Source organism: Pseudoliparis swirei, chromosome 14 (genome assembly GCF_029220125.1).
Source record: "Pseudoliparis swirei isolate HS2019 ecotype Mariana Trench chromosome 14, NWPU_hadal_v1, whole genome shotgun sequence".
Taxonomy (NCBI): domain Eukaryota; kingdom Metazoa; phylum Chordata; class Actinopteri; order Perciformes; family Liparidae; genus Pseudoliparis; species Pseudoliparis swirei.
Window position 1 is genome coordinate 4,668,621 of NC_079401.1, and position 12,730 is coordinate 4,681,350.

Consider the following 12,730-nt stretch of genomic DNA (forward strand, 5'->3'; position numbering starts at 1 on the left):
TCCCAAATCTGGACTTCAGGCTTTCAGCGGCGACAGGAAGCTACAGCCTGAGGTGATGTAACAGAGACCAATGGCAATGGTTTGCAGCTACAGCTGAATTTTTAATTTCAGCCTCCCTGCTGCGAGTAGTTGATATTAGAGCTGCGTGCCAGTGACTCGGTGTGTACGCCTCTCTGTTGGCTCTCTACACACTCTTCTGTTTCCTCTATGACACTGAAGTGTGTGTTTTCATGTCCTTCACCTCAGCGTGTAGAGCACTTTCCCATTGTTCCAGATCCGGAGCAGCTGGTTGGGCGTCGTGATCCAGTGGGTGTCGGCATTCTTGGAATTCCTAAAGATGGTGTCGGGCAGCCAGATCAAGCCAACCATATTGCTGGGGGCAGACAAAGAGAGACAGAGAGAGAGAGAGAGAGAGAGAGAGAGAGAAGGAAAGAGGGTGAGAAACGATTTTTGTTGAGTTCCTTCACATTTCTCTGAAAAGTATGAAGCGCTTCCCAATAAGAGGATAATAAAACACCCGGGCGTCACAGGCGAAAACCAAGCACATCAATCAATGTGCTCCATTAATTACAGGCCTCCTCCCACCGGAGAGACGGCTATTGTTCTCCGATGAGATATTCAGTGTGAACATGTTGAAACACACTCGTTGTTCCAGTGGAAAGAAAGAGTCACAGCGGCGTCTCTAAGTTCATTGAAAAAAAAATAATGAAAAAAATAGACAAAATGCTTTGACACGTATCTGAATTTGAGACCCGGCTTTGTAGCCACGGTAACTCCAGCTTACCTGTTGAGGGTTAGCCGCCTGCTGCTGCTGTTGAACCGCAGACGGGTGTCCACCCAGGTCTGGGCGAAGATGATATCGATCTGGTACTCCTGAGGGGAGAGAAGCAGACTCCATGCAGTGATCTGACTCTCTGGAGGACCATTCGGTTGAGCTCAAATGTTTCCAGATCAAAAAGGAAACTGGCATCACTTGAATACACGTTACGCTTTCGACGTGGAAATTAAATCACACCGTCTCACAGAATTGTTTACATCGGCACTTTTCACCTCGGCAATCGTCTCGTTTTGAGAAGCTTTGACACCGAGATCGTTATCGGAGGCTCGGCGAGGAGGTCCATCTGTCTCGTTACCAATGTAACCACCGCCCGAGAGACACCTCGTCGCCAAGTCGGGTCTAAATATAACCTGGGAGGATCATCTTGAATTTGGAAAGATGTGGTTCTTCTGACAACACAGCTGTCTTCACTCACCCAGATCTGAGAGCACGCAGCCCGCCGCTGCTGTACGAGTAACTATTTATTATTTTTTTATTATATTAAAAGATACATTGCTTGTGTAATAGCCGAGATATTAAACACATTTAAATACACTCGGGTCAGTTGGGGAATCTGACGAGCTGTCCACAGCTCAGGGAGTGAGGACCTCCGACACGGCAGAAGGTCAGGACACCAGCTGGAAGTCCTCGACGGCGCACTGATCCTTCAGTGATAAGGTCAGAGAACTCTTTGGAAGCCAATCACCACCCTCAGATGATATGAAATGTAGCAAAAGACAGAAAATAATTGGCATTTTAGAGCCCGTGATGTATTATTTGGGGCGAAAAAAGCCATCTGGGTTCAATTCTAGTCCCATTTCTCTGACTCTTGACATTCTCATCCTCAGCAAAAGTGTGTAAAGTAACCAAAACGTGAGCGACGTCATGTGAACATCGCACGCGTCCCAAACGTCACATGTTGCTCGCTCTCTGACTTCCCTTTGACCTTTTCCACAGACGGGCGAGGCCTGACCTTCCCCATACGGCTGTCGCCACGATTCCCATCGTTTCCGTCGGCACGCTTGACCTTTGGGAGGATAACGACGGGGAGACACGCGCCCTAATAACTCAGCCGCGGACCACGGCGTGCTCCACGTCGGCGGATGAACTCAGACGGTGGGATCTTCGGCTTCCGGCGGGTCCTTCTGGAAGCCGAGGCTGCATCATGCATTGTGCAGAACAATGAAAGCAGAGTGTTGGGAGATGCCCGACGACACTTAACCTGGGGATCCATCTCAAAGTGAGAAAACAAAGGTGTTAATGGGGTCCGCTATTCGCTCGCCGTCGACAGAAGAAAAACCCGATGAGGCGCCGCGCTGTGGGCGAGACAATCACGGGCGACTCGTGTGCTCGGCGGGGGGAAATGCATCACTTAAAAAAGGCGAGGCGGCGAGATGCCAGTCCATTATTTAGGGTATAAATATTTGATCTCGGCTCTTAAAATATTCACAATGTGATAAACTGTTTGCCTCTCGTCCCTAACAAAGTCGTACGCGGCGGGCGACGTTCACGCGGGTGGAGATAAACGGTTTCTGGCGCGTATCGCGAGTCCGATTCACGACGAGGCGCCGGCGGCGATCTCTCGCGTGCGTATACGACGGTTGGCGCTCTGAGGATTATTATTAAACCTCTCGCCATTTAACAAAAAAGGAGAAAAACACCTTCAGCACACCAATTAAATTGCAGTTAAAAAAAAAAAATCAACAAATGTGCCCCTACTCGCTTTGGGACTGCAAATACTACTCAGAATGAGATAATAGAAAAGCCATTATGAAAACCCAGGGATGTGGACAGTGAAGCACGAGTGGCTGGAATGAATTAGATATATAAAGGAATAAAGGAGTGACACAAATGTACTTATTTCCAATCACTTCCATTTCACCGATAAGGCCTCATCGGGCTCCTCGCAGGAGGCACCTGATGAACGACTGTAGCTGGCGAGCTAACCACCAACACATGAATAGTCACAATAGTCTTTTCTTTGACCGTCATTCGATCCAATAAACAGTTTAACTGAAGAAGTGAATTAAAAAGCTGTATTTGTAGCATCAGCCTTACAAAGTGTGTAAATATTCCTCTCTACGACAGTAGCGTCCTCCATCTTGGACTCCGGCTCTCTGTGTTGTCCGTCTATAGCACAAACTTGAGGGTCAACAAACTTCCCTTCGTGAATCAAACAGTTGGAGAAATTACATCAGATTCACTTGATTTTGCTGCAAAAATCAAGATCCGTATCCAGTAATACACAATAAACTATTATTTTTACACTGCTTCTCAAGGATCAGAGTTCTTCTTCTTCCTTTAATCCGCTAAACAATAAGGTCAGTCTACTATGAACATGTTACCGTGACAACTGCCTCATGACGGATCTACTCTGCCTGCCTGCTGATGAAGAGCATGAGCCTAGAACACTGGGTTGCACTTCATCGCATTGTGCTTTGTAGTGAAGGAGGTCTCAAACTTAAAAGCACAGATCACTGGCTAATGTACTTCTCTGGGCAAAACCGCCGCCGCACAGTTGGTATAAATATGTATTAGTACAATGTTTATTTATATCTCCTAGATGTTGGTCGCTGGACTCCATGTTCAAGCCCTCAAGAAGAAGAAAGATAAACAAGATGAGAGTTTGATTTTGCCGAGTCGTATACGTCAACCTCTACGTGGTTATTTTAATACCGCGGGCGTCAGAAACTATATATTGTGTTCTCCGAGCCCTCATGGCCACTTCTTGAAATAAACCCATTTACCCATGATGCATCGCTGTGCCCCGCGGGCCGCCTCCCAGGGAGGAAGTGTGTGGCGACGGGCAGAGGGACCGGTAAACACGACCATTCAACCACCGCTTAGGGGCGCCGGTGAACTTCTGTCGCGTGTAACAAACAAAACTTTACCTGCGGACATGAGGGGCATTTTAAAAAATAGCTTTTTTTGTGTGTGTGTGTGTGTGAGCTCTAGTTTGAATATGATCTCAGACTCAGATTTACTTAATAAAATGCAATGTTCCGAGTATCGTCAGCAGGATTTCTGCGTTTATCCCCTGAAAACAGATTTGGATACGTAAGCTTTCCTCCTGTGTCTTTTGAACAGGTGATCTTCATTTATTTTTATGGGCTTCAAACACAAAAGTGCTCATAATTAATTTATATGCGGTTCCACTTCAAACACCGCTTCTCTGTACACATTGGTTCTGAGGGAGGAAAAAGGAGGGGGAGGCAAAAGAGGGATTAGATAAGAGGGGAAACGGTGGGATGTGAAGTGGACGAGGGTCGGCGTGATGAGGGGTAATCACGACGACCGGAAAAGATTTAAGAGGAAACGTGCTGGCCGAGCGAATACAGAGACGAAAAAAAAGAAAGAGATTTGTGAACCTGTAGTTAGCAAATTAAAATCAGCCGACTCTCAAAATCACATTCAAGTAAGTCCCGTCCAATTAAAAAAATATTATTTGTTTTCTTTTCTTCAAAAGTTGTAAAATGTTGTATTTGGATATATTGAACATCATGAGTAACATAGAAGTGAAATATATGGTTTGTTACATGAGAAATTCAAATCAAAATTGGCCAAAATTGGAGACCTCGTCTGAATTCTCTGTAAAACCTCTCTAACTTTGTTCTTCTTTACTTTTCTCAAAGTCAAACTTTGCAGGGAGAATGTTAACATATTTTAGTTTGATTTGAGATAGTTTTAAACCTTTCAACTGCCTCATTCCCAACATATAATCACCATGGAAGTGCTTTTTTTCAATTCAGACTTGACATTTTAATATTTTATCTGTGTGCCATCTTCATTTACTCTGACCCAGTAACATATAGACTGATATGTACACATCTGAACAAAAGAAAAACATTTTTTAAAACGTCAAAATGTAAAAATGATTAAAGTAGCCCTAGTGGTTGCAGAGATACAGCCTTTTAGTTTTGGCATGCACTTTTCAGAGCAGAGGCCTAAAAATAGCTTGGTGCTTAAAAGGTTAACATAACATAAAAAGCATATAAAGCATCCCTATCATAGTTTGGAGTGCTTATTTTTAGATTCTATATGAGTTATAAAGTTCCTATTATAAGATAGAAATTATATGTTTCTGAAAACCATAAAACAAGCATAGAGATTAGATTTTGAATCCAAAGGTTATGTTTTTGTGAGCAGGAGGGTCGCTGTCTAAGAGCCCTCCCCGAGAACAGGGCCGACCCCTTTTAAAAAGATCATTTATGACATTTATGTTCCGGGGAAAGACATTTTGAATTGCATTAATGTGTTCGACCTCAGAGGATGTGACTGAATGCACTAAATGCCATTTCAACTCCCAGAGTCTCGACTTGTGTCGGCCGTCTTGGCGCGAGAGGCGGAGAACGGCGACCTTCTGCGCCGCAATCAGATAACCTTTCCTTGGGAATCTTCACTTTCCCTGCACCTAAATGAGTCACGTCACTGAAGGTCAAGCATGGCAAAAAAGGTACAAAAGCTGGTCCCCAAACACACACACCTCGTCTGTAGTGTGTGTGTGTGTGTGTGTGTGTGGTACAGAGCGTACAGGTCCAGGTGGGGGAAATAAACACAATAATCGTTTTTTTGTATTTCTCCGAATAGAAAGACAAAGTCTACACAATGAACGAGGACTGTTAACAACTTGAGGCCCTGTCGGCAAAAAACCAAGCGTGTGATTGGCTCAGGAGAAACCATTTAAACCAACTATGTTAACGAGGCAAATTTGGGCTATGTAAAATAAACTGAATCAAAAGAACAAAAACACTGGCTCAAGAGAGGGCCTTTGGCGTGTCTTTATGTCATGCTAAATTATTAAAGATCGGCGTATTGATAAGACCTGATCTTTCACGAGTACACGTTGATGTTATGGTGACATTTATTATCACGTTGCCTAGTCTGCTCTCTCTGTCTAGACACACACACACACACGTCAGTGAAGTGAACCGGTTGAAGTGAAGACTCGGAGATGACGGGTAAAAAAACAAAAGCGTCAAAATAGAACGTGTTCATAGATTTTTTTTAAAAAATAAATAACAACTGGAGATTTTAATGAAATGTCAAACTCATCCGAGCTCTTTATTTTCTTTTGTCACATCCTTGAAACCCTGCAGAGCAAAGTGAGATCCGAGTGCATCTGAAATACCATCAAAATGGTAATCTGACTGAAAATAAAAAATCTATATGACGCAATGAGGTTAACAAACTACTTTAACAATGATTTAGATCGATTGTCATCTCTTTAGAGCACACACGCTCTCTTTCCCGTCAGGAAGCTCGCCCACGGTCACGCCGACAGGCCGACATCCGGCTGAACCTAAACTAAAATAATTGAAGCGCTGGGAGAAGGCTGCATGCACTGTGCTCACTTCATAACCGTTTATGGCGAGATGGTGTGAAATGCGGGTTTTTTCTCTCCAGAGCTTTTACTTTTGTCTAAAAAGAGTTGTGGAACATCTATGAGAGCCGAGGAGACCCTGAAGTGGAAATTGCCAAAAATGTGGCGTGGAACTAATGAAAAAAGGCGAGTTTGATATTTATTAATCTGAAAGGGGTTCGTCAGTGCAAGAGGAAACTCAAAGTTTGGAAGCCACACTTGCTGACAACCTCATCAATCAACTGAGATAGGAGACATTTCCTTGACTCTTTTAATTCAAGATTCAAGATGTTTTATTTGTCACATACACACACAGGGTGTGCAGTGAAATGAAAGTGGCAATGCTCAGCAGGAATGTGCAAGGGCAACAAGTACACACTATTTACAAATAAAAAACAACACAATATTTACAGTAAGTGTGTGTGTGTGTGTGTGTGTGTGTGTGCCTAAGAGGGGCAGTTGTGTGGGTCTATGTGGGGGTCCTGGTGAGGTCGGAGTTCACAATCCTGATGGCCTGAGGAAAGAAACTCCGTCTCAGTCTCTCTGTTCTTGCAGCGTGACTACGGAGGCGCCTGCCTGACCGCAGCAGCTGAAACAGTCTGTTGTTGGGGTGGTGAGGATCCTTCATGATCCTGCCGGCTCTGGTTCTGCACCTCCTGGTGTACAAGTCCTGCAGGGTGGGAGTGTAGTTCCAATAGTGCGCTCAGCCGAACGCACTACTCTCTGCAGAGCCTTCCTGTCCTGAGCGGAGCAGTTGCCAAACCAGGCTGTGATGCTTCCTGTCAGGACGCCTCTACAGCTCCAGAGTAGAAGGACTGAAGGATCCTCTGGGAAACTTTAAATTTCCTCAGCTGCCTGAGGTGGTAGAGGCGCTGCCTTGCCTTTCTCACCAGAGTGTCTGTGTTTGTTGACCATGTCAGATCCTCGGTGATGTGGACTCCCAGGTATTTATACCCGCCACCCTCTCCACAGTAGTCCGTTAATCCCCAGTGGTGAGTACGTCCTCTGTTGTTGTACCCTCCTAAAGTCCACAATCAGCTCCTTAGTTGCCATCCACTTCATGATGAGGCTGTTGTCCTGGCACCAGAGTGACAGATCAGCAACTTCCTCCAGGTAGGCCTTCTCGCCGTTGTCGGAGATCAGGCCCACCACCACTGTGTCATCCGCAAACTTGATGATGGTGTTGGAGCTGAACCTGGCCACACAGTCATGTGTGTACAGGGAGTACAGTAGGGGGCTGAGGACGCAACCCTGGGGGGATCCTGTGTTCAGGGTGAGGGATTTGGAGGTGTGTCTGCCCACCCTGACCACCTGTGGCCTGGCGGTCAGGAAGTCCAGGATCCAAGCACACAGGGGGGTGTTCAGTCCCAGCTCAATCAGCTTGCCGGCCAGTCTGGAGGGGACTATGGTGTTGAAAGCTGAACTATAATCAATGAACAGCAGTTAGTTTCAATATGTGTTATTCGCTGGATTAATGAAGGTCAAATCAAATAAAAAAATAGCTGTACCCTGGAATCAAACAAACTCTTTCACCCCCGGATACTGCAAAGTGCTCCACGACACACACACACACACACACACACACACACACACACACTCAGCCTCGAATGAAGCGAGAGCGAGCGGCAGATATTGAGCAGAAATGTAAAGAACACGCCGAGGGAGGAAAATGTTGCTATTCATGACGAAGACTCTCTTTCTTTGATGTGTGTTGCCCACACGAAAGCCACACACTGGATGAAAAGAAATCACCTGCAAACTTCTCTGGGATTGTGATCGTCACCTGAATAGCAGTGAAACTACGTGGCACCAAACCACCGCCTTTAAATAAAGAACATCCCTCGCTTGGTTTATCTTTACACGGAAAGTATTCAGACCTCTTTAAGATGTCCACTCTTTCTTTCATTGCAGCCATTTTCTAAAATCAAAAAAACATTTTATTTCTCATTAATGTGCACTCGGCACCCCATCTTGACAGAAAAAAACAGACATGTAGAAATGTTTGCACATTTATTAAAAAAAGAAAAACTGAAATATCACGTGGTCATAAGTATTCTCCCCACTGTACTTATCCAGATAGAGTCCAGCCCGTCTCAGTTGGGGTGAACCGTGTTTGTGTACCTTGTAAGTGTCCCCTTACACAGAAATAGCTTCATCTGTTTTTTCAGAGTGGGGGTTTAAAATATTCGTCAATCTACAAGGATTCAATTATTCACGACGAGTCCATCCCCTGTTGCTGCCGCGGACTTTCTTCCATTCCGACGAGGTTTTAAGTGCCTGAACAAGTTGAGTCTATTTGACGAGGAACCCGAACTCACAGGGATGGACGACGCGGGAATACACGTGAGAATGCGTGATTCGAGGGTTCTCAGGCACACGGTGCTCCGTGCGCGCATTGAGCGGTGATGAAATGTACTTTAAAGCAGGCTTTATGCACAGAAAAAGCACACCTGTCTTAACCGTAATCACTCGAGCGGAGCTGCAGGATGCAGAGCGTCCCATCACCGCTGATTGAGACGCCAGCGAGTCAAGCTGTCTGCCAAAATTAGACTCGAGAACCGTCTCCCGTTAGAGGAGGTGAAGAGTTGGAGCTCGAGAGGAGCGCGATCAAATAAATGAACAAAATGCCGCTCTGGTCGCAGGCCAAGAGCGAACAGGAAGGGCTTTTATAATCACATCACTTTGCACCGACGACACTTTTCTTCTTTGTTTCTCTCCTCCACTCGACGGTCACCTTTTCCCTGACGTCCAAAACAGAGAAACGACCTTCGTGGGTTCAGATATGCGCCTGGCTGTCATTTTTCTTTAATCACTCAACAGAAAGAAAAAAAAGAAAACTAAAGACAAAGAGTCCACAGTCATTCCAGCAGCTCCGTGAGACCTGTACTCTCAGCTAAAGGCTAACGTGAGCATGCTAACAAAACCATTTAGGGACATTTCAATCCACTACTATGCGAATAAAGCTTTGAACTACTTGACTAACAATGCAATAGTACAACTTTTCTAAAAAAAAGTCAGGTGCTAATCATCATGGATATCGGCTCCTGCACACGGCTGTATTGTTATAAATATTTCAGACGGGACCAAAGTGGTGATTACTGCGAAGAGGCTTCACTTTAGATTTTTTTTGTAGTGAAATAAAAACAAAAGACTGAATTTAAAAAATCGACAGCACCCATGCTGCCATTGTCCCGAACACAAAAGCAACTGAAGAGATAATTAAAGTGTTGATTACTTGCCCACGGGAAGCCGTGAAATGCTTTTATTTGTACTTTTTAAGTGCGGTATACGGACGGCACTCGACCGCACATTAAAAGTTGGGCTTTGCAGTGCCGTGACCTGCTTCGCGTTCCGGCTCACTGATAATACTTTGAAGAAGACAAAAGGGCCGAGCTCAATCGACGGCACGCCGACGACAATAATAATCACGTCCTCTTCTTTGTCTCTTCTCTCGTAATTATGGACACGCGTTCGTCGTTGAGACGTCTTCTTATTCGGTTCGCTTTCATTCGACCTTGAGCTCCAATGCGGATGAGCGTCAGGATTTGTGAAAAGAATAAATGAAAGGGAGTTTTGGTCCTCGTCATCGGCGCCTCAAGCTACAAAGAAAATTAGAGTAGTGTGGTGACACGTAATGTAACATAATTCACCTTTAGGAATAGTGTTGCCACACGGACTGATTAAGTGGTAACACAGGGGTTGATGCATGGCATTCCTGCTAATTCGCTATGCTAGGCAGTTGTGTTGTTAAGGTTCTCTTCCTGGATGGATATTAAAGATTGGAATTCGATCCTGAATACTCCGCCTCCGACTCCGTATCTCCGGTACTACAGTGGTGACCCTGACGTTTCTAGGAAAGTTTCCAGAAACTTAGTGAACATGGCAGAGCGTGATGTTTATGTAAAGTTGCCGGAGTTTTGGGAGCATGCGGCGGAGGCATGGTTTGCCCACGTGGAGGCACACTTCGCCTGCCGTCAGGTCCGTGACGGGGACGCAAAATACTACCTGGTGGTAACGGCGCTGGGAAGTTCCACATCGTCCAGGTTGGTGGGATTCATCGCTGCTCCCCCGCTACAGGGCAAATACGAGGCGATTAAAGAGCTCCTCCTTAAGACATTTAGCTTATCTGCTAAGGAGAGAGCACGCCAGATTCTTGACATTCAGAGCCTGGGGGACAGCAGACCGTCTCATCTCATGGAGAAAATGCTGAATCTGCTAGGGGGGGAAGATCCCCAGATATTGTTCATGGAGGTTTTCCTGCGCCGCTTGCCACCCCGGGTCCGGACGGAGCTGGCCAACACGGCCATCACAGACCCCCGCGCCTTGGCTGAGGAGGCGGACCGCTTTTTCCTGGCGGCACGAGAGCCTGAGGCGGGCGTTAGCTGTGGCCGGGCGCCCGTTTACAGGCAGGACGGCGTGGCGGAGGCCGGAGGCGGCTATGTCTAATCAGCGTGGAGACACCGGACAGTGCTTTTACCACGCACGTTTCGGGACAAAGGCAAAGAAGTGCATCGCTCCATGCAGCTACAAACCTCCGGGAAACGGAGGGGCCCGCGCTCAGTAGTGGCCGTGAGCGTGGGCGGCACGGGCAGGCTCCTTTTCATCAACGACAGCATTTCGAAGACCCTTTTTCTGTGTGACACGGGTGCCCAGCGGAGTGTAGTTCCTGCGTCGAGGGAGGACGTCGCTCGTGGAGAGCATGGTCCGCGGTTGACGACGGCTAATGGCGGCCCCATTCGCACATACGGCGTGCGGCCTATGTGTTTGTGCATCGGGGGTCAGCGTTTCAGCTGGGAGTTTGTGACAGCGGACATTTCTTTTCCCCTGCTTGGGGCAGATTTTTGTTGTGCCCATGGACTGTTAGTGGACGTTAAAAATAAACGCTTGGTTGACGCCTTGACGTTTTCCTCCCTGGTGTGCACACTCGGCAGCGCAGCGTACGACGGACTGTCGAGCTCGCTGTCAGGGTCAGACATTTTTCTTAAACTTTTGGCTGAGTTTCCAGACCTGTCGTTACCCACCTTTTCTGCACTCACTACCAAGCATGGCGTGGAGCACCACGTCACGACGGGGGGTCCTCCTGTTCACGCCAGGGCCCGGCGGTTGAACCCTTCTAAGCTGGCTGTGGCGAGGCGGAGTTTTCGACTATGGGCGCCTGGGCATCGTCCGCCGCTCCGACAGCCCTTGGGCCTCTGCTGCACGTCGTTCCCAAGCCGAACGGCGGATTCCGCCCGTCGGGACTATCGTCGGCTCAATGACGCCACTCGCCCGACCGCTATCCGTGCCGCACATACAAGACTTTTCGCGCATCTGGCGGCGCAAAGGTGTTTTCAAAGTGGACCTGGTGCGTGGATACCACCAGGTGCCCATGCAACCTCTAGACCTTCCCAAGATGGCGGCGAGTACGCCTTTTGGGCTTTATGAGCTCCTGCAGATGCCTTTTGGGCTCAAAACGCCGCTCAGACATTCCAGCGCCTGATGGATTCTGTGCTACGACCTGCCGTTCGTGTTTGTGTACCTGGACGACATACTGCCGCCAGCGCTTCGGTGGAAGAGCACCTGTCCCACCTCCGTGCCCTTTTCACGCGGCTCAGCGATCATGGATTAATCATTAATCCTGCAAAGTGCCAGTTCGGGCTGTCTGCCATTGACTTCCTCGGACACCGCGTCACAGACGGCGGTGCGACACCCCTGCCGGCGAAGGTGGAGGCTGTCGCGGCTTTTCCTCGCCCGCTCACAGTCCGGTCGCTACGGGAGTTCCTGGGGATGGTGACTTTCTATCACCGTTTTATCGCCCGAGCTGCCCACATCATGCGGCCGCTGTATGAGGCTTTGAAAGGCAAGACCCCCGTCCAGGCGATCGACTGGACGGTGGAAACGGAGGGGGCTTTTACTGAGGTCAAGGCCGCGTTGGCGCAGGCGGCTTTGTTGGCACACCCATCACCCACGGCACCCATCTCTATCACTACAGATGCGTCGGACTACGCGGTCGGCGCGGTGCACGAACAGTGGGTGGAGGGCGCTTGGCAACCGCTCGCCTTTTTCAGCCGCCAACTTACGCCCAGAGAACGCAGGTACAGCGCTTTTGACCGTGAACTCATGGGTCTTTATTTGGCCGTGCGGCACTTCCGTTTCTTGCTGGAGGGCCGTGAGTTCACGGCGTTTGTCGACCACAAGCCGCTCACCTTCGCCATGTCCATGATCTACGCTCGGCTGGGCACGTTTTTATCCGCCACGACGCACACAGAGGTCCCCTGCAGCCTCCTTATGATGGACCTTTCAGGGTCTTGGAGCACGGGGATAAGCACCTGGTGGTCGACCTGGGTGGCAAGGCGGAGCACATCTCGGTCGATCGGGTGAAGGCTGCTCATTTGGACTTGGGCCAACCGGTGGTGCTCGCTAGGCCGCCGAGAAGGGGCCGCCCCCCAGCTTTGACTCCTGTCACGGGTGCTAGACCTGTTGTTCCGGTCCCTCCTCTTACGGGGACCGCACAGGCAGGAGTCGCTTTACCAACTCCAGTTATTAGGAGTCGTTGTGGTCGGCGTGTTGTTCCT

General features: G+C 48.1%; 1 protein-coding gene across 3 annotated transcripts in view; it reads right to left on the reverse strand.

Annotated features, from left to right (window-relative positions):
- The window catches only part of LOC130204581 (gamma-aminobutyric acid receptor subunit gamma-3), a 52,872-nt gene that overhangs the window by 22,278 nt on the left and 17,864 nt on the right, over positions 1–12,730 (reverse strand). For 2 of the 3 annotated variants that reach the window (XM_056431412.1, XM_056431411.1), the window contains exons 4-5: positions 785–873; positions 242–373 (exon numbers count right to left, since the gene is read on the reverse strand). In XM_056431412.1, the coding sequence (XP_056287387.1) occupies positions 242–373; positions 785–873 (221 nt within the window). Of the gene's footprint in view, positions 1–241; positions 374–784; positions 1,528–12,730 lie in introns of all 3 variants that reach the window. The other variant, XM_056431413.1, reaches the window with a different exon arrangement.